The following is a 22,989-nucleotide window of genomic DNA, read 5'->3' on the forward strand; positions in this document are numbered from 1 at the left end:
GCTTGTATACAAGTAACTCATTGGTAAAGTCATTGTAGATTCCTCTAGGATCACAACTGGCAGTTGTGCATAAATCTGAGAAGATGGCTTCTGCCTTTCAGTCAGCTGATTGCATTCCTGGAAACAAAGAGCTCTGTTAGCAGCGTATCATGGCTGTGACATAAGAACTTGCCCACTCAGCTGATTACTTCTGGTTGGGTTTTTTTCACAATACTGGATAATTTCTGAGAAATTCATTGCCGGATGAGTATTTTGTCCTGTCATTTTCATTATCTTCCTTAACTGGGTTCCTTTTCCTTCTGATGTCACCGCTGCTGGACCAACTGGCTGTGTTCCCCAGAGTGTTCCCTATTACTTTTGTAGCATCTGATGTTTCCTTGTGTGCTCGAAGACATAAACTAGATGCCCAAACAGTGTAAGAAAACAGGAATTGCAAAGACAAGGAAGGTACCAGAGCCAGCCTAGGGGCTGAGGAGACACCTATGACATGTGCCATCTCTATCTAAGCTCCCTGGTAGAATATAAGCAGGTTAAAAGTTGTTCTTAGAAGTTTTGAGGTGCCTTCAAAAACTTTAAAGTTAGTTCTATTTGGAAGACAGTGTTTATATTTTTCCTATAAGAATCAGAACAAAGGAATATTAATAGCTGCCTGCACATTGTAACATTTTCTGCATAATGACATTTTGCAGGCTTGATATAATTTTCCGCCATGTGCATCAGGCCATTAAATGAGAGGTCTTTAAAATTATCTCACCAGAACAGTTCTTTTTTCCAAACAACACCAAAAGAAGATGAGATCAAAGAATTTCATAAAAGGCGCTTTTCTCAGCTTATCTGTCATCAAATGAAGGTATTAGGGAAATGGCCTGAGAAGCTTTTCCTACTTGATACCCCTTTTGAAGTGACTACAACTACAAACCACACCATTTCTGCAGAGGATTCCAGTTGTGTTTCTCCCTTATATGAGAGGAAGGGCGCAAGAACTGTATTACACCAGCTGGGACCCTTCTGGGGTCCTTGCTCGTGGAGCTTGGGCTTTCAGGGGGCAGGCAGGGAGCAGGGTTGCTACCCAGGGAGTGCTCCTTCCCTGAGCTCACCGTGGAGCTCACAGCTACCAACAATGCAGTTGGGGCCACACTGAAAGGTTTGCCCCAGCTCCCAGAAAAATCCAGTGACAACACAACACATACCCCTCCAGGATAATTTGGGGTTGAAGATTTTCCCAAATTTAGAAGGTTTTTTGTGTCAGTTCATGTCTAAGGTTGGAAGCTGGGGGATTGAGCTGATGAAATGCAAATGCACATAATTAGTTCAGCATTTTCATTGCATGCCCTTGGCTAATAAATTCCACATATTACAGCATTCAAAATTTAATCCTGATCTAAACCCTATTTGAGCTAAAGAGACTCTCACCCCTAAGCCCTGTAGATACTGTGTCAGAAAATTAGATACAATATTATTTTATAGGTGTCACATAGAAAACATTCACATGGGGAGGAGGTATAATATCCATCAGTGACCAAGAACAACAACAACCAAAATTTTAATTCTTCTTAATTTAAAACAGGAAGGAGGTAAAACATTGAACATATTTGCACTCAGATGAGAATATTTTAGGGTCTTTATATGAAATTTTTGTCTATTCAGGCAACTCAGAGCTAGAATTTTATGTCATATTCTCAGTGAGTAAAATGAGAGCTCTATGGAGGAGAGCCAGCTGACAGCTCTCCACCTGCTATTTCTGTGCTACATTGAATTACTCTAAATTTCATATATTTTTTAAAAAAACAGGATTAATTAAATTTTGGATGATGTTTTCTTTTTACTAGACCTAGTGTGAGCCTGATACACCAGCTAATCCAATGCATAGTAAATTCGGTCCAGATAATAATCTGACAAAATTCATTATCTGAGAAAACTGTAGGAAGACTGTATTCAAGATCAGGTGTTCATAAATTGCTCAGGAAAAAGGTCTGTGTGAGGGAGGTAATGTTAATCTGTTATTCTGAGCAATATATGATTGATGGTTGCAGAGTCTAGAGTATAGTTTTTACTCATAGCCATGCTTGCTCATATTCCAGCATCTCTGGTACAGTTGAAGACCTGTTCATTTCACAAGTGATGTCAACGGCAGTGAATTTTGCTTGCCAGAGTCATGTGGGATTAGAGTCTTTCAACAATTGAAACAATTTCTAGAAGTGTTAGTGCTGAGGTGATAAACAAATGGCACATTTTTTTCACTCTCTATGAATTTGGGACAGGCTGGCTTCTCTTCATTTTGGACAGTTTTAGAGTATTGCTGGATATGTCTTTGGAACTGCCATTAAATAAAACTTTCTTCTTGAGTGCCAGTCTAGGTAAAAGTTAATGATCCCTTGAACTTTCTTGCAAAGAATAGGTGATGTCCATGAGGTCCTGGATAATGTTTCCTGCTTTGAATCATTAACTTGTTACTTCCCTGGTTCTGTGACCTACTGCTTGCACGTAGTAAGTCCCCCACCCAAGCCAGCCAATTTATCTCAAGATACATAATACTAGCCACATTTTCCTTGCTGAATAGTACTATGGGATGTGTTATGGGCATGAAAACCAAAAAAAATTTGTTCCAGCATCCATTGATATTCCATAGGGAGGCAACATGAGTCTCCCATGACAAAAATGGCATACCAGGATTCTTTTATGGCATACAACTCACAGCTGAGTACATGCTGCAAGGCAAGTCTTTACAGTAAGACACTGTAAAGGATTTGAGAATCTCTGTACTGAATTTGAAAGCACTGTTTGAAAGCTAATTGCATTTGATTTGTAGCTTTTTCTGTCCATTCACATGGTATGGTATGATGGGGTAGAGAGGGATTTTTGAGTGTCTCAAGGCCAGCTACATTTGAAACCATTCTCAAGACTTTAGAAGTGTTTTTTATGCCACAAGCTCTCAACTAACATAATATCTGAGGTCTCTACAAACAGAATAGGAATATTGTGTAATCAATTTTGTAAAATCAAGAAAAGTAACTGGTTCTTTTTATAAGAAACAAAGGTGGAAAGCACAGAATTGTTTCTCTGGAGGTATTATATAACTTCCAGCACAGCTAGGAATTGATACTTTGAGTAAGATTAGAATAAGAAGTAATGCAAATGATTTGCAGCAGTGAAAGATTTCCAGTGGTATCTTCTATAAATACTGAAACAGACTGCCAGAGGAGGTGAAGGGCTGCTTATCAGTGGTGATTTTTAGGAGAAGATCAGTTTATTTTCAGTAACTGATACAATTTTCTGACCTGCGAGGCAGAGTATGTTCAAGGAATACTATTAACTACCGTCTTTTGCTGCTGACAAGGGGACTGAGAAGGGAGCAGGGCATTTCTGGCAGAAATGAGGCTTGGCTGCAGTGGAATGCAGACAAACCCATTTGCCCTCTGGCAGACCAGAATAGCAGAGGCTCCTGCTTCTAGCTCTTTGTGGGCCAAATTGAGTCTACTCAGCAGGGCCGTTCAGGTTCACAGATTTAGATCTCTGGCTTATGGTGTCCAGAGACTGCCTTGCAGCATTGAAAAGGTTAGTTCCCCTTGGGTTAGGTACAGCTGATCCTGCCTGTCAGCTGTGGAATAAGCTAGATGACCTTGCAAGACTTCTTTATCCAGTTTTATGTGGTTCTCTGATTCTCTCTGGTCTAAGTTTTAACTTTGAGGCAATTCTTTCAAGGGCAAAAAATGAATTTGAAATTAAATACTGCGCAAAGCTGAGTAAAACTGAGCAATAAGCCCTAACTGTAATAGTATTCACCAGCTTGAGAGAAATTTGGAGTGTCCACCTGACAAAAAAATCCTCTAATACAAATCTGAACATGTGCATTTTGTGTTAAGTGAAAGATGCGGGTATCTCATGGGAAATTTAAGATAGCAGTTCCTCTTATGTACAGATCAGTACAGATCATTTATTCTAAGAAATATGGGATTCGTAGAAATTGTCCCCTTCTTATTTGGAACTCCTTGAAAGCCCTGGTACAGAACAGGAAAAACAACACAATTAGCCCCGATTATAAACACTGCAATCAGAGACAGATAACCTGTCGTAGTGTCCTGTTGGAGATTGTTACTGTGAACTTCAAAAAGGAATCACAAGAACATGAGAGAGCTTCTTGTTGTTCTCTAGTGTTGTACCTGGTTTTTCTCTTGGATTTATATTTTTCCCTCCTAATGCTGGGATTGTGGAAAATGAATCTGCCCTTCTGGTTAGTCTTCGTCTCAGGGTGGTGAAGGTTTGCACATAGTTTTGTGTACAGTATGCCTGTGCAATTTCCATCAGAAGCAGGAAATGTTTATTTAAGTTCTGAGGGGTGGGACAGTTGCTGTAGTTTTAGGTAATTTTAAATAAACTGTTTGAGCATCCTGTTTAAATAGAGTTAAGTAATCACCGTTTTGTATTAGTTGAAGAAGAATTCCATACATGCATGACATGAGTAAAATATCAGCTTACAGAGCATACCAAGGTGATACATTTACCTGACTTCTTGAGCAATAAAAGTTGTATCTTTGACTTTTGTTTTGCAACAATTTTAGTGGCTAAACATATTCCATTATGTAACAGTACTCTACTAGAATGTGAACTAATTTACATTACCTATATTTAATACACATATTAGTTTCCTTGATACTTTCAGGGGCCTCTGAAGAAATCTAATTCAAATACAACTTTCTGAAACTGGGAGGAAAAATCTGTATTCATAAAAAGAACTTAGTTTAGGGAACTAGTGAGAATCAGGAAGAATTTATTCACAGCCAGCAGGAAGAATTTATTCACAGCCAATTGTATGAAAATATAAGGAAAAGATGGTTGTTGGAGTAGGCCGCTAAGATTTATCAATTGTGAATTTTGCTTGAGTCCATGTTCACTGCCTTTCCTGAATGATTTTAAGTATTGTAAAAGTTGAACTGGGGGACAAAAAACAGTAGTGGAAAGATTTGTTCTCCGACTTGTGCCATGGATGCACAGCTCTGTTTTGACACTGGGAGACAGATTGCACGATTTATTTTTGTTTTGTAATGTTTCAGTGATGAGGCTATGTTGAACTGCATATTGGGTCCCCCAGCTGTTAGGACTCATTTGAAAGGGAAAAAAAAGTTTCTGTTCTTCAGATTGAAGTGATAATTGTACATGGTTTTATGTCTATCAGTGGATTGTCTTTAGACTGCAATTTAATGTTAATGAGATTTTAATTGGAAAACAAACGAAGGACAGACAGGTTAATGACTGATAACAATTTTTAAAAAGTCTTTTAAGATCTACACAATAATTAATGTAAACAATACATCAAAGTCTTTCTATGCCTAACCTTTCATACAGGGTTTGCGTAGAAGCTTGTTCCTTAACAATGGTATTATTCCATGTCTAAACAACTAATAGACTGTATAGTGTCATCTGTTAAATCAGAACTGATTGGCAAGATTATCTAGTCTAACTAGTAGGAAGGTCTTGGTCATTAATCACACCTCCACAAAGAGGAGCTGGATTGACTCTGTTATGTCCTTAGATTTTATTGCTATTGATGTTTCTGGAAATCTCCCCTCCTTTTCCCAATTAAAACCATGTACATTATTCTAAAAGAAAAAAAAGAACGTCTATCCAGTGAAATTCATAACATCTAAACCCAAGTAAATATAAAGTGGCAGGGAGTGCATGAAATACTTAGTCAGATATAAACAAAAAAATATAAATAAAGCTGAAAATCGGAGAATGCTTTACAATATGCTTTACAATAATCACAATGAAGTGTGAAGTATTGGTTAGAAGGACTTACTGTAGATCAAGGGGTGGCTATTTCGAATGTCAAGAAGGATGAAAAATTAAACTGAGACAAAATTAGAGGAGTGGAATTAGAGAGATGAAACAAGATTTCTAGTTTAACTAGTAAGCCTACTTCTCCATACAGGGATAAGAACGAAGACTGAGGTTGCTTTTGGTGTCCAGTTTTGATGACACAGAGCATGCAGGAGACTCTCAATTAAGGAAGTTGGGAGGTGAGACTCAAATCATAGAGATATTAAAACAGGCATTATGCATTCCAATATAGGAGTTACATTTATGGTCAGAAAAATCCTATGGAAATACAGAGTTGGACTTCTTTTGTTTTGATTTCTATTCTGTTTATTTCATACCCAGTTTTCTTTCGAAATCTCTTAGCTGTGCACTCTGCTCTGCTTTTCTTTCCATTTGTTATTTTAGGTATTCTCATTCAACCATATCTTTTGAGAAATTCGAGGAAAAGCAGGTATGATTAAGGGCTAAAATAAACCCTGAAACAGAATCAAATTACTTCAGAAAACATATTAGTTTACTTTACTTCAGAAAACATATTAGCTTTCTTTGCAGTACTATTTTTGCTTTATAGGTGCCAAGAGAGGACTAATTTGTAATGTCTTTGTGATTTTGTCTTTTATTTCAGTTTATGTAATTAAAGAGTTCCCAGGACTGCTTTACATTTATTTTATTCATCAAAACATACTTCCCAAATGTTATGAAAACAAAGTTCAAAAATAATGCAGTCCAAACCATACCCATTCAATTTTCTCTTGGAACACAATTGATAATGAAGTCATACCTTGTACCTCATTTTTAACTGAGTAAACGCTGCATTGTCCCTTAATGTATAATTTTTAAGGGTGTTCTCTTTATATTCTCATACTTCAACATTTTAATAACTCCTGGTGATACATGTACCAAGATACATATAATCAGGAATAATACAGTTATTTCACTACCTGTGGGAGGATTTCATCCTCTGCATTGAACTCTGAGGTCTCATTGGGTCACTCTGTGTGTGTGCTCACATTATGACAGAAAGGAAGGAGTCAGAGGGTTGGGAGCCTGTATTTTGAACATTAACCTTTGATGAAAGATAGGGAAAAAAGTTTGAGTGCAAAAATCAAAGTAGTGTGTCTGTTGTTGTTGAGGTTATGGAAATAAAATATATAGACTTGCCAATCTCAGCTCCTATTCATAAAATATTCTTTCTTCTCTTGCATCTTCTTTTCAAGTAAATATGAGTCTCAGATAATCACATCATTGTCCTGACCAAAAAGAAAGACCAGAGAGTGCTTTTAAGAAAGTAGTTTCCATAGGGACTGAATATATTTCATCAAAAAAAGATGACACCTTCTAATGTTGAAATTCTAGTCTGCTGTGTTTGTGCATGTTGTGCATCTTACTGTTTACTCCATGCTAGTGGGCTTTCCCAGACTCACTGTAAAGAGAGAACAGAACTTACAAACTTTTTTTTTTTCTGGGAATTTTCACTAGACAACTGAAATATTTACTGAGGAAAACTGGAAAAGTGACTTGAAATACAGATGTGTAGCAGAAGAATTCAATACCAGAGCAAATTCAGTTACTGAGCTGTTAATTCAGCTTTTAGTAGGTATACTTTTGATGAGGTTGTCAAGTAAGCTGTAGAATCTGTCAGAAATACCCTCTCAAACTGAGAATGGGATGTGCACAACAAGGAAGATATGAAAGAGGATAGATAGATAGATAGATAGATAGATAGATAGATAGATAATTGACAGATAGCTGTGTCCAGCTCAGGGAATACTGCTAAACCTTTTGTTCAGACTGTCTGGTGACATGATACTCTGCTAAAGAGTCCAGGTTAAATTTTCAGGTAGCTAAACCATAAGTGACCTAAAAAAGACTGGACTACAATAAAAGAACTTGAAGCTTTAACTAAACACAATTTCTGACATTTATAATCAGCAATTAGGCATTTAATGAGTGTCACAAAAAGCATTGGCTCTGTTTGGATCAAGCACAGAGTATTTAATATGAGAACAAAAAAATGTGTATCCATCCTGACATGTTAGGAGATGGCCCTCATTATACAATTGTGTAAATCCACCTTTTTCTGGTGTTATCACTGTTGGGAGCAGCAGCTCCCAGCTCAATGACAAGTTGAGGGTCACCATTTGGGAGTCACAGCTGTAAGGCACAGCACCGTCACTTCGCATCAGCATTGTTTGCTTTCCACTTGTCACACAGATGCAGCAAAATGATAGCAACGTTGGGAATGAGTATGGCTGCTCAGGAGAATGGGAATTGCAGCTTCGTTTTCCTTGTTGAGCCCACTCAAGTCCAGACTGTTGACTTTAGAAAGGTTAAAATAGCAATGTAAGAAAGCTCAATTTCAGCAAGTGTTAGAAGTTATTTTCGCCAAGTGTTAGTCGTGCTCTCCTCAGCCTGCAGTCCAATGGGTTTTGTGCTTGAAACACTGAACTGTGTCCATGCGAGAGAATCTTAGGCAAAGACCTGCAAAGGGATGCTTGAAACTGCTCTTCAGAGATACCCAGTCTGTGGTGCAGCAGTGAGAAGCCTAACAAAGGACAGTGCCCACATCTTCTTCTTAGGGATGTCGTATCCTCTTACGGTATATTCCAGTAGCAGTACAGCTATGCTTTTGACTGGCTTCATCACAAAACTGACTGTATTGAGGTTATCCTTGAGCTCTAGCTTCTGAAATCCTGAGACCACCTGAGAACTATCAGATTTTCTTTTAAAAGATGTAATTCCTTATATTCTTATTATTCTTAATATAATTCTTAATATAATTCTGTAATTCTTACTGGTTCTGAAGATAAATCAGACAGACAGCACCAGGACCCATATTTTTGCTTAAAGAAGCAAAAAGGGTTATAGTTAAACCCTACACTAATGTCAGAAGGTCTGCACTATGATTTTGAGCATTTCATATCAGCAGTACTGAGCATTACAAAAAGAACAAACACATGGCTCTGAATCCATGCTCTTTTGAGTGTATGATGCAGCCAGAAACTTTGATGCTATTCTTCAGGAGGTTTTCCTTCCTAGGGGATAGTAAGAAAAATGGTGAAAAATGAACCAAAGTCATTAGCAATGTTTTACCAAGAATGCCAGTTCACCTGGCTTTCCAAATTTCATCCAGTCTGGCAGTCTCTGTGTTCCCAAGATGCAGGAGGAAAGGCACAAAGTTTTTTTCTGCATCCTCTTTCTGTAATCAGCAAAAAGTCAGACAAACATTTCTAGCCTCCTCCAGGAAGCATCCCTGATAAGTACAACATTCAGGCCTTAATGAGCAGGATTAATGCACACACTTAAGTTTAAGGGTGTTTTTAAGTGCTATGCTCAGAGTCTGAGTCATAGAGTAGATGATTAAGGACAAACGACAAACATCTATGAATTCCTGGATTCATATGTATAAACTATGTAATCTGCAGGCTTGGATTCACTAGGGGGAGGTTAACTAAACTTCAATCTTCTGTTGTTTTTCCTTGTCCAAAGCAATGTCACATCTTGTCTCCTTTTCTTCAACCCAGCACACCAGGCACTAGGAACTAGAGCCAAACTGCAGTGTGACATCAGAGCTGCAGAGGGGTGAAGTCCCATGCTCACACACCTGTGAATCATGTGACCAGGGAAAGAAATGTCTTTGTCACATCACATCAGGATTACCTCCACCTCTAACTAAACTCATGTGCATATAGCTGTAGATCATTAACAGTAAGGAAATAAAGAATGTGAAGTAGCCATTCACCAAGGGTGAGCGGGCAAGGAGTTGAAGATTTAGGGGTATTAGTACAGACTAGGGAAAAATAGGAAAATTTGTAAGAAACACTTAAAAAATTAGGATCTATATTATATCAAGTGGGTGTGTGTCATTTCTTTCCTTATGCCTTCACCTGCATTGCCAGTTTACATAATAAATGGTTCAAGAGGCCAAGCACATCTTTAGTTTACTGATATTTTCAGTTCTGGCTATTTCAACATGTGCTTAACTTTTGGGTTAATCGTATGACTGCCTGAGAATCTCAGTTGCTGTTCTCAAGGAAAGTTTGTTTCTAGTCCTCCATCATGGAAATAGGCTTGAAAGCTTGAACAGGGAAGTGATAAGCATTAGAAGAAAATAAAAAGAACCTGATACATATTATAATAATACAATCCTATTTCATTATGAAAGTTTGAAGCAATTAAAAAAAACACATATAAGTGTTTGAGATCAGCAGCACTGCTTTCTATAGCTTAACAATTCTAAATAATTTTTACATTATTTGGAGAAGATGCTTTGCAGACAAAGTAACTGGTAAGAGAGAAGTGAAGAAAGAAGGAGATTGAAATAATAATAATAATAGTCGATAAAATTGACTTATCTTTTCATGGTTATCGCTAAGTTATGAAAGAAACATCACTTAAGTATCTCTATTATTATATGGCATTGATTATAATTCCATATGTATTTGTTGATGTGTGGAAGTTTGTGTGTCTGTTGTTTAATACACTATTTTGATTGCCTTTTTCTCATTTCTCACTTTGAGACTCATCTCATTTTCTTTAGATTTGGGGGATTTTGGTTGTCTCCTTTTTCAGAATCGTAGCATTGGTTCCTTTTATTTCTTGATGTAAATGCTCCAGTCACCTCATGTGTAGCTTCAAACAGTTTTTTAAGCCACTAAAAGAACTTAGCTAAATACCACTGTTTAATTAATTTCAGGACCGGCTCTTTTTCGTCATGGAATACGTAAATGGAGGAGACCTAATGTTTCAAATCCAGCGCTCACGCAAATTTGACGAGCCTCGATCCCGCTTTTATGCTGCAGAGGTCACATCAGCACTCATGTTTCTTCACCAACATGGTGTCATCTACAGGTACTTTTTTTGATCAAAAATAAAGTATTCTTGGGGCTTCGGGATGGTTTTGGCTGAAATCCTCTGTCTCTTGGCAACCAGTTTTAGATTAGTTGTTTGTTCCTATTTGCTTACACAGAACTTTTTTTTGGCTGTTTATCATTGAGAATGTTAACATTTGAATAGCCTCTGCAGCAGTCGCCAGCTGTGTGTGCCAGTTTTGTGTTGTAGTCCAAATAAAGTGGGTTTGAGAAAGCTTGGCACAATGCAGCCCAGAGGTGACCTTTCTGCAGATCGGTGCAATCTCTTCACTTTCCTCTCTGTGCCATAGATTTTCCTCTCGGTTTCTAACTCCCTGCCACTTCCTGAGTTTGTTTGTCTGAGTTGTCTCCACTCCCATACAATCAGGATGGTAGTTTGCAATGCTTTGCTTATGCCCCTTCCTCTTGACTGTTTGGGTGAAGGCTTAGTCACCAGCAGGAAGTGGCTCTTCGGAGACAAATTCTGATTTGCTTTCAAGTGCCCTGCATCTATTTGAACCTCCCTCACTGGCCCCCGTCTCTAATCTTCAACATCCATGCACACACACACACAAGAAGTGCACTTTGTTGTGCTGGGATGAAGAATGCATTTAGGGATAGGCTTTATTATTAAAAGTAAGGATTCGCTTTGAAAAATTTCACCCTGATGTTAATGTGTTTATTAAATCCTTTATCTTGTCATTTCACGCTTCCTCTCTGTTTTTATTTGTTTTTAGCAGCCTGTTATTGCTTGTGATAAATTTGGGCTTTCACAAGCAGCATGCTTAACCGGTTTTGTAGTATAAATCTGTCCTGTGTCTAGTAAAACCTCTGAGTTCTTAAGATCTAACTGACCTCTGTTTTCTCCCTTGGTATTCCTACCCTCTTTCAGGTTATCAGTTTTGATTTGAGGTAATGATCTGAGGGGCAGATAGTCTCAAATTTCACGAGGAGAAACATCAAGATGAGGATATGGAATTTGTAATATCCCTGGATTCATGTAAAGGCAGGTCTTAATAGTACTAGAAACTGAGAAAGGAATATTAAATGTTTAGGAACCAGGGCTGAGTGGTAAGTTCCATTAGAAGCAATTGGCTTTCCCACATACAAAGGGATTCAAAGGGAAATTTCTCAAAGGCGTCTCCTTTCCAGAGATATAGCAAACAGCAGAACATCACAGCTTCTGAGGAAAGTAAATCTCTTTGAAAGTGGTCCTTTCATCAAAAATCTAGTTTTCTTTATAAAAATCTTTGCTAGCTGCAGCTCTTAATCTCCATCTTTTATTAACGCTGGTATGATGTTTGCATACTGGGTTGTACTATTGGCCCTGACACTTCACATGGGTTTGTTTTCAAGTGCAGAAGATCCAACACATTTCTTACCTTTCCTGCCCGTATCATATTTCCTATTCATTGTCTGCATTTACTTCCAAACCTAGGTATTTGTACATTCACATAATAGAATGTGGAAACCTCAGAATTCATAAGTATCTGTCATAAGGGGAATAGACAAGCTTGGCACTTTGAAAAGTGAAGGATTTTGAGGATTTGTTTCCATGAAATACTTGGGCTAGTTTCCTCTTCCTGGAAACTGGAGGTAGACCCCTTGTAATTAGCAGTCAGTTTAATGATTTCTGTGAGCCAGCAAGAAAGAACTGGTATAAAATTACATCTCCCTTCTTTATATGAGCATGCATTCATTCACCGCCCCCCCCCCAATCTTTCTCTGCTCCCATCCCTTAACACACATCCTCTTCTCTCTCTACCCTTTCTTTCCTACCTCTTTTCCCTTGTTCTGTATATAGCTTCTTCTGTGTGTTGGCTCTTAGCTGGATGCATTGAATCGCTTCATGTGCCTGTGTTCTTTCTATGGCTTCTTCAGCAGAACGCTTCCATCACAAGAGGAATGTCATTCTGAGACAAAAATGTTTCATCATTTAAACTTCACAGGGCACTCACAACTTCTGATTCAGACACTATGCTGACATGTCTGACATGCATGTAAGAGTATGACACTGAACTTGTAAATGGAGTGTTATGCTGAGTGTGCGAGCAGAAGACACAAGAGAATGTGAGTTGTAGGATGAAAGCATAAGCTATTAAAAGCAACAGGAAGAAATAAGAACAGATTCAGTTTTTGGTTTTTTTGGGTTTTTTTTACATAGGCTTTTGGATCTTGACATAGCTATGTCTGTAAAAATAATTGGTTTTCCAAACTGTGGGATACTAGGAGTTCAAATATTTGTAAAATGTACATCCCAGTTATGCTGTAAAATACAGTAGAAGGAAGAAGTTAGAGATTATTTTAAAATAATTCATCATAAGAAAATGTCACAATTCATTCACAATGTGCCAGGCCCTGGGAGAATGCATTTGTTTATGTCAAGCATATGTAAGAATAGTTGTCTTGCACAGAACGGTTTCAGCCTAATTATTCCATACCTCACTGCATCATTTACTACAATGTTAAAAATGCGTTGGGATCAAGTCACTCTTTACATCTCCAGAGCTCTTATTAGCTGGCAAACAAGGAAAGAAAAGGGAAAGAAAAAAAAGAAAATAAAACAACCTTTCCTCCTGACTAGCTAGCAGTCTTAACTACCTAACATGCCTTCAGATAGTTTAATAAAGAATACTTGTCTTCTGTATAATTATATTTCTAGAAAAAACATTGTGGTGTGAAATTAATGGTTATTCGCCAAAGTGGGAAATGCTGCTTGTGTGGGCACTACTTCAAGGAAAGTGGGGAATATATAAATAAATTAAGATGTTTGATGGAAATGTAGGTTTCAAAATAGCTACTATACCTTCTGATCTTTTTTCAGTCTTGTATGTGGAAGTATTTGTGTGGAGCTAAACAAAGTTATATTTTTGGAAGTAAATAACTAGCTTTAGCTCATGCTTTGGCTTGTTGGTTAGGTTTTTGGAAAGTGCTATGATGATACTAAATGATCATCTTTTATAATAACTAGTTTATCCTCATTTCCCCTGAAGTTCAAAGAGAAAGCCAGGTCCCTGTTTGGCAATAGAAATTATTCTCTGAGTTCACATCTTTGCAGCTGGCCCAACAGTTGTTCCTAGACTTGTCCAATTACCGGTGTGCTCACTGGAATTAACATATATCTTCGTTATGTTTATCTTCCTTATGTTTATTGGGTTAATGTTGGAAATAAAGATGAACCCCACAACTTTTATATATAAAGATTTTGCATTAGTGAATGCATCTCGTATGATAGATAAACTTGAGGATAATTTTCATTGTAACATTTTTTAAAGGTGCAATGTTACTGTTGTATCAGAAACACTTCAACAGCTTAATAAAACTGTTTACATTATCCCTGCCACCTTCCCTCTCATCTGGCATTCAGCTATTCAGGCACATGGCAGGCTGGGGCCTGATAATACAAGTAGAGTCAATCAGACACTAGAGAAGTTTCAATCCCGTTTTCTGGCACTTGTCCTTGTTTGTGTTATGCAATTGCAATTGCACCACTTTGAAAAAATGTATCCGAGCTTCAGGAATTAAGAACTAGACTATGAATCTCATTTTGATTTTGCCTTTGAGCTGGACTGGAGTTTGCCCTTGGTGAGGAAGGGTTGTGGACTATGTTTGGTGTCACCTGCCCCTGGAGTCTGGTGTATTTAAAGTCAGTTATCATAATATGTTAATATATATTATGTCTGTATAAAATGTATTAGTATATATTCTCATGCAGGGAAGATGCAGCAAACTGTGTGTGTTAAGAAACTGTCAGTTCTGTACTCTCCTCTTGTACTGATTTTCAATATTCCTGTGCACTTTCTGCAGATCTGTGTACACGTGGCATGTCCTTGTTTCACTTGCAGTTGTTGGGCTGAGGTCAGCTGTTGTTGGGCTGTTGAGTGGCTGTCTCTGCTCTCAGTGTAGGAGTTCAAGTGAGGTGACACAAGTGACCTGCTCTGGCCTGAAATACCTACAGAGAACTGTTGTCCCCCCAGGCAGGAAGGTCGGCACTAGAACAGGGTACCACATCGCAAACATCAGTGATGGTGTCCCCAGTTCCTACATGATTTAGGAAATAACTGTAAGAATTGTTTCAGTGGTTGCGTGTTGCCTGATCTCTGTGATCCTCCCGAATCATTCAAGTGCTCTCTCTGAAACACAAAAGAAAGAAACTGAATGTACACAATTTTGGTTCACCTGAAAGGATGAAAAATATTTTAACTGGGAAATTAGTGTCACCTGCTTTGGGTTGACTAAGGTAGGATCAAGTTTTTTGCTTTCAAGTGTCGGATCTGTGAGGTGTTGCCTTCAAATCATGCAGCACTTGGTCATGATGGAGTCCTATTCATAACTATGGGTTATTATGTTCCTCAACAATATGAAGTAATAACCCAGCCTGTAACTTGCTGGAGCTTTCTGAGGCTCTCTGCACTCTGTAATTAATGTGTTGGTCGTGATGAAGGATTTATTAACACTGAATTGAGCAAATGTGGATGTAAATGTGCTGATGCCAATCCTTGAGTACCTTCGGCCTTTTTCTGTACACAACTACCCTAAGATATTGTTTGAACACTAACTGAATTTTTCCCTAGATCAGTTTCCCCAGCATTCCTGTTTATCAGGGCAGCGCACACCAGTGTTTCAGCAAGAACAACTACCTAAAATTAAAAGCACTTTCATTAGTGTGTTTTTATGTGAAATAAGAGCATTTATTTAGAAAGTCTGACTTCATTGGTGGTTGTGTGATTCAGTGCAACCTTGGCAGAGTAATGAGGAGTTATATTTACACTGATGAAGATGTTGCATGGTCAGTGGTTAACATGTTAAAAGTCATCATTCTCCCAAGTTACCTTACTGTGTTATTTCTGAGTGGCAGCAGCCAAATAAAATTCCCTTCCCCCCCCCCTTTTTTCTTTTAAGCAAAACTAGACATGGAGCATTTTGATTTACGTATGTAAAAATCATCGTATTGCAACTCAGAATACTTAAAGGTTAAATTGGTGCTTTAGCTATGGTCCATGAAAGAGGCCAAGCCCTTGTACCCTCCTCTGGCATATTCACACCTAAGTACAGGAATACACTGAACACAAGGTCCTCTCCACATGAACTGCCTGTTGCAGCAGTCTGCTACAGAGAAGTTACAGTTTGCTTCTGGCCCAAGTGAGCAACAAACTATTTCCATCACCTTCAGTAAAAATAGGAAGCAAGGAGTGAATTGTGCAGGTGTGTCTGGAGTCCCAGTGTCTCCAGGGACTGCTGCCCAAGCCACGCCACCTGACCAGTGCTCCTGGCTGGGTTTGAGCCCTGGACTACATCCACGCTCTCTCTGCTCTGCCTGGTCTAGTTTCCAAAACTGAATGTGAGCTCCAACGGGATTTTAGTCAGTGGCCTCCTGCCCTCTTTGCACTTTTTCTTGCTGGATTTAGGCAGACCAGCAGTTGTGAAATGCATAAATAAGCAGGATGTCTTCCCTGCAGGAAAAGGCAGTGGGCTGGGGTGGAGAGGAGTGGAGCTGAGGGAGATGAGAAGCAGGAAGGAGGGCTGGTTCCCAGGCTTCTGGCATTCGGACCGAGGGAGTCCACCCTGCCATCTGCCCAGCTTATGTATTGTGCTAAAGTCTCTGTCGTATAGGAGAGCCTTTGACAAGGTTTCCAGCTGTGGAAGGATGAGTAAAGGCTGTGGGAATAGGATATGAACCACATGGTCTTGCCAACAGTAGAATGCTTTCTAAATTTCTCCTGGGTTTGGAACATAAAAAAATGGCTGTTGTTGTCTGTTGTGTGGGAGTTGGGTATGTGGGGGGGCAGTGCTGGGCAGTTAATATTTAGAAGGATAGACCAGCACCATTGACCTTATTTGGGGAATGACAAGGTACTTCCAGGGCGAGTTCTTGGTAGAGAGGTCAGCATTGTTTTTTTGCTTTGTGTTTATTTGGTGCAAGATTTTCTTGTTTAATGACCGTTTGTATAGTGCTGTATTGTGTAAATAAAGCTATGACCTTTACCTTCTGATAACAGTATAGAAGTGAGTTAATGTTAAATGAGAGTGAGCAGGGAGTGGGAATCTGCCAGGGTTAATGCCAAGTTTACATTCCTCTGAGGGCAGCCATGTTCCGGTACCCTCAGTAGAAAGGGCAACAGTGCCTCTCAACAGATAATAGCAGTGAAATGCTACAGAACATATTTGTATTTATTTCTGGGTGAATGTCACTGATTTTAGATGATTGATGTTAGTGTCTTTATTTTATAACAGGAAGAAATGTGTGTTATCTCTCAACGTTTGATAAGAAGATTTTAACTCAGAGAAACATACACAAAATAAAAATCCAGTAAAGCTGCAGCACATGTGAAACTGAACTGTACTGATACAGGACAAACCCATTAGTTTTCCTAAACTGCTGAGACATGGCGCTGTTTCTGCAGAGTCATGTACACCAGCTCCAAACAAAATCATACTCTGCAAACAATTTTCCAACAGAAGAAAGAGAATGCTTTCTGTTTCACAATGCATTAAAAATCTGAAGGTGCTTCCTACATGTAATTCTGCTGCTAACAGGCAAAAGTTAGGATTGAATTTTACAGTGCCCTTCAGTTATGTTTGTCTTCAAGGAATGAAAAATATTTCTATAACCCAGTTGCAGTGGTGTTGAAACTATGTCACATTAAGGGTGAGGCTTTGCCTTTTTGCATGCTGTTGAATGCATCTGCCAAAGTTTCATAGTAATGCAGAGAAGTGCACAACAAACGTGGTTCTGAGGTGATAGGCTTCTAACAAAGATTTTGTTGTGCTCTTGAGATGCTTCTCTCAACAAAGAGTCACTGAATAATGGAACTGTAGAATCACTTGGGTTGGAAGGGACCTTAAAGATCATCTAGTTTCAACCCCCTGCCATGGACAGGGATACCTCCTGCTATACCAGGTTGCTCAGAGCCCCATCCAACCTGGCCTTGAACACTTCCAGGGATGGGGCATCCACAGCTTCACTGGGCAACCCATTCCAGTGACTCACTGCCCTCATGATATAGAATTTCTTCCTAATATCTGATCTAAAAATACTGGCAGTTTAAAGCCATTCCCCCTTGTCCTGACACTACATGCTCTTGTAAATAGTCTCCCTCCATCTTTCTTGTAGGCTCCCTTCAGGTACTGGAAAGCCACAGTCATGTCATTCTGAAGCCTTCTCTTTTCCAGGCTTCACAATCCCAGTTCCCTCAGCCTTTCCTCACAGGAGAGGTGCCCCATCCTTCTAACCATCTTGGTGGCCCTCCTGTGGGCTCTCTCCAGCAGGCCAGTGTCCTCCCTGTGCTGAGACCCCAGAGCTGGATGCAGCACTGCAGATGGGGTCTCACCAGAGGGGGGAGTAAAGGAATGAAATCCCCTCCCTCGACTTGCTGCCCATGGTGCTTTGGATGCAGCCCAGGGTACAATTGGCTTTCTGGGCTGTGAAGCTGGGAAGTAATGCAAAATGTTAGATGAAAACAAGTAAGGAGCTCTATTTAGTGGGAGGTTTTTTTAATAGTGATGACAAAAATGCTGAACAACCTTAAAAGAAAATTTGGATTATGCCCTTCAGTAAAGACATTTGCATACAACTCTGTTTTTTGGCCAAAACCTTGCTACTTTTGGCTCAAGGTTTACATTTATTCTCTTTGCCCATCTTCCCACCCCCTCTTTTATCCACCTCCTTGTTATATAAGAGCTTATCACTTAGCTGCTGCTCCAGTAAACATTCCTGCATGCACTACTCAAAGGCTGATTTTGGTTGTGAGGCTGTTCATATGCATGATTTGTGCAGCTTCCTGAATGATTTGGGACCTTGGTTTGACTTCTCATATACACAGTGTGTTTATTCTAAAAGAGCAAACCCTCACATTTGAGAAGGCACTGTTATTAAAAACCATATGTTCTTTTGCTTAACACTGCAAATGGCAGTGGAAAATGAGAATTTAGCCAATCCGAAAGCTGACATAACTGGGTTATCACTGAATCCTTTGAAAACTTTAAAAATGTCTGTTTACCTGACAGCTTGTAGTCAAATGGAAGAAAACAGAAATAATATTGTTCAGCAGGAGGTTAACTAAATAGGCCTAACAAACTAAAACAGAGAAAATACAGCCAGTAAGAACCCCAGCACTTTGGGGAGTGCACCAAAGTCTCTACTGCTACCAGCATAAATAGTGGTAGGATTACATCAGAAAGACCTTGGACAGACAAGGTACAGTCTAACCAAGGCAATCAGAAAGGGGAACAGAATGGCTCTGGTGGCCCTGACAGTGCTGAAAGTGAGCAGAAAGATGAGGAGTAACAAGGCCAGAGTGGTAATAAATCCTTTCTTGTGCCAGCAGTAATTCATGCCCCTCTCCTTGGCTGCCAGTGTGTCACAGAGCCTGAACAAGCAGCTCCCCAGAGCAGCAGACAGTAGGAGAAATAATCGTAAGTAGGAGTCTTCATCATCTCAGCAGCATTGAGTACATGTGGAGTAGGCAGATGTGGAGCAGGGTAAGCAGGAGTAGCAGTAATGCCAAGGCCAGCTTTTACCAAGATGGGAGATAATAGTGTGGTTTCTGCACTGTTACATACCTTGGGATGGATGGCTCCAGGGACAGACAATTTACTCTCACCACCAATTTGAGTTTTAATCCCCCAAGACCACTTATGGTGGGGGTATAATATTTTAGATTTTAAAAAATTTCTACAGTAACATCCAGCTTTTGAGAAGAGAGGCTTATGTGAAGCCCAAGCAGCACTTCTCACAACGTACACACCCCTTGGTGTGTACATTGTGGTCTTCACTTCTTGCCTCCTGCTTCGAGAATTTGTTTCCAGTAGTCAATCTTGCAAAACAGCAGAGAGAGAGAGAAAATAGATGTGAGAGGCCAGAAATAATGGTGGTATTGACATATGTATACTTTTTCCTCGAGGCTTCAATTTCCTTCTCCTGATGTATGGAGGACACAGAAAATGTCACTGTCAAATGCAAACAGTGCATGCAGTTGTGTGCATTTTTTTTTTTTTGTGTAGATTTGACAGTGGCAGTTGTAAAAGTATGCTTCACAAGGTATTCCAGTGCTAGAGTGTGTGATTGCCCCTTCAAGGGAAGGGGAGGATGGGATAGCTTCAACAGTAGATTGCCAGTATAGCAGCCAGCATGGCTGCACCTTAGTATGAACTGGGTAATACAGAAGCAGTACCCAAAAAAATGAACCAAAGAAAGCTTGGTCACTAATAACCTGAACAGAGGAACTTCATGTGTTCAAAACATGGAATATAAAGGATAAAATTAAGTAGTCACAAGTAAACATTATAGCACTTCACCAAGTATTTACTTGATTTATTATAGGGTTTCCAAGGGAGATCCTATGGTCTACTAAGACCCATTTAAAAAATGCCTAAATATATTCTAACACAAATAATGAGTCAGATGGAATTGCTATGGTCAGTTAAGTGGGTAATGGATATTTAAAAGCTTTCAAACATCAATAAATCTGAAAGAGCTCTAACGGTGTACTTGTAGAACAAAAATAATTGGCACTTAAGAACTGCCTGAGTATGTGTCTGCCTAAATTTAACTACCAGTGAGAGGACAGCAAGTGTTTATGGTACTGTATACTGAGGATATAAAAGGCATACCAAATGCCTGCCAGTTCATTTGCTGATAATCTGTAATGGGTCCAGAGAGGCCATAACTATGATCAAGAGGCTCTGATTCCCATTTATATGAAAGTCTTTAAATATCTGCTAGCATAAAAGGATCCTCCGACTGTGCATGAAGAAAGTAGGCAGCAGCTCAGCAGCATGTGCCTTGCACAAGGCTAAAGGCACTCCACTGCAGGCTTGTTGAAGCTGCCTCTGCTAAAACCCTGTAAGCTAATGTCTGCAGACACTGAGTGAGAAATGCCCCAAGCAGAGCAGAGAGAAACCCTTTGGACAACCCTGCTTTTAGTCAGGTTCTCTTTTCACCTTTTGAAAATTCACAAAAGAAAAAGGAGGGGGTATTTTGTCAGCTCTAGATCAGAGCTAGTGGTATGCTTGCACGCAAAGTAGGACAGAAGTTTGGGGTTTCTGTGGAAGTCCCAAGAGGAAGAGGATTTCACCATGATTTCTAAAACAGCTGCAGATTGAGTAGTTGTTTTGTCCATGAGCAAGAGGGTTTGAAGAAATTTTGAAACAGCATCCTGGAAATTCTCTGTGTAGTAATAACAACAAAACATTAACTGGTATTAGTGAGCTATAGCTTATAAAGCCAGAGACAATTCAGTGATGAATCTGATATAACTCACTATTGCTAGAGACTTTTCTCACCTGGCTCAGATATGTGTGCTCTTAGGGCAAAACAATTGTCTGTATAAACTCAATCCAAGAGAGATTATACTAAAACCAAAAAAACTGTGCCCACAACACATACAATAATGGGGTTTGTTTCTTGCCCACCTTGTGTAATAGCATCCATTTAAAAAGCAGTCAAACACAGTTATGTTTGCCTAATTATAGCAACAGAATTATGAGGGTAGGAAGACTGTGGAAGGATTGATGTCTGGGGCTGAGTGGGCACTAAAGGGTGAAAGGGTGGAACTGAATCATTGCTAATGGAGTATTTTGTGTCATCATTTAATGAGTTGAGAATCACAGTGCCCCTTAGTTTTTTTTTTTTTTGCTACACTATCAAGTCTTAACTAAACAATACTATAAATTGGTTACAGAGGCTATAAACGAATACCCTTATTTGTTTCAGGGTTGGGCAATGCTGGGTTTAGTATATCGTGTATATGTCTTAGAGATACAGCACAACTTCTGCAACCTCTCTCCCATTCTGTTTGAAAAGCATTTTGATAATCTTTCTCAGAGATTTGTTTGTTCATGCATTTTTAGCTAGAATTAAAAATATGATAATAGATAATAAAAATATGTTGTAAATGTGACCATGACATGACATGGGTATAGAAAAGCCACTACCTGGCATATAAGAGACTGTTTCTTTAAAAATCATGACTCTTATTTGCAGTAAAACCTCCTTCTGACACTGGAAGAAAAAAGCAGTTTTACAATGGAATTAAATTGTACTCAGTGTGCTCAGTTTAAGGCTGTCAGAAGGATGCAAAGAGACTTTATTGTACATTATAATTTAATTAAACTTTATAATATTTATAACCTGTATAATTAGGTTCCTTGCTAGTCTTTGCCCATATAACTATCTGGGAGCTTTATGGGATAATTTCTGATCTTGTCAGAACATGGTCTGGTTAGCAGATCTCGGAAGAGGCTGGGCATGCAGAAGTTACAAAGATAATTCCTCCGGCCCAAAATAACTTTTTTTTCACGTTGACAAAATTGTTCAAGAACAGCCCCACTGACCAGTAGTTAATATTATAATCCTACTGAAGTTAGTATTTACATGCAGTGACTACCCAGTAAGTACGAAGTGTTAGAGATTAAAATCATATTTTAGCCTCCCAAATCTTTATTCAGAATTGCCTCTCTCTTGCAATTGGGCTGGACTGTTTGCTTCTCTTGGTAGTCTCTCTGTCTTCACTGCTGAAGGTAAATTGCTATAGCACTCTCCTAACCTTGATGTTGGCAAAAGTGAGTACACTGTAAATTTCCTAAGTCATGCCATGTTTTATTTCAAATGAGTAACCCATGAGTCATCTTTCCATTGCATTCATATTAATTAAAAATCGTGGGGTGCCTTGTATAAGTAGATTTTAAGTGGTGACATTATAAGTTGGCATTACAGCCAAAGTAGCATTCCCAAGCACGTTTTCTGGAGGAGATGGGGGAAGGCTGCAGCAGCTACATTGGAAAAATTGCTGAAGTTGAAACTTCCTGCACATGAAAAGATTATCTACAAATGTTTGTGCAGCTTTCTGGCAGAAGTTGGGAGCAAAAGTAATTTGATTTTGCTACACAATTGTAATTTTAAGAGTATCTTATAAAATATAAATCTCTGCATTAACATACATAGCCCATTTTAATTACATATCAAAGCAAGATTTGGATTTTGAACCATTAGCTTCTATGACCTCTGTCCAGAAGCAGCATAAGGAGTTTATTTTATGCATAAATCAACATATAAGGGCAAGCAACTCCCATTTTTTCAGTCATTTTCTTCATACTTTATGGACAAATAATACTCTTCTTAATTTTGCCAGAATCCCTCCACTGCAGTGATCTTCCATCAAACATAATAGAAAATTGTTAACTGTACAGAATTTTGAAACAGACAAATCTATCTGTATAATAGAATGCTTTTACAAGGTTAGAAGGCAAAATAAATTTAACTCACAGTTTTTACAAGAATTTCTGCAGAAATCTGTTAAACTGCTGTTGGCTGCTGCTGTTT

At 38.9% G+C, this 22,989-nt stretch overlaps 1 protein-coding gene across 3 annotated transcripts in view; it reads left to right on the forward strand.

Annotated features, from left to right (window-relative positions):
- The window catches only part of PRKCE (protein kinase C epsilon), a 285,653-nt gene that overhangs the window by 220,752 nt on the left and 41,912 nt on the right, over positions 1-22,989 (forward strand). For all 3 annotated transcript variants that reach the window (XR_014226241.1, XM_082276821.1, XM_082276822.1), the window contains exon 11: positions 10,514-10,668. Coding sequence is in view for 2 of the 3 variants with exons in the window: in XM_082276821.1 (XP_082132947.1) it covers positions 10,514-10,668 (155 nt within the window). In the remaining variant the exon portion in view is untranslated. The remainder of the gene's footprint in view (positions 1-10,513; positions 10,669-22,989) is intronic.

This window comes from Coloeus monedula (assembly GCF_965178545.1).
Source record: "Coloeus monedula genome assembly, chromosome: 2".
NCBI classification, from domain to species: Eukaryota; Metazoa; Chordata; class Aves; order Passeriformes; family Corvidae; genus Coloeus; species Coloeus monedula.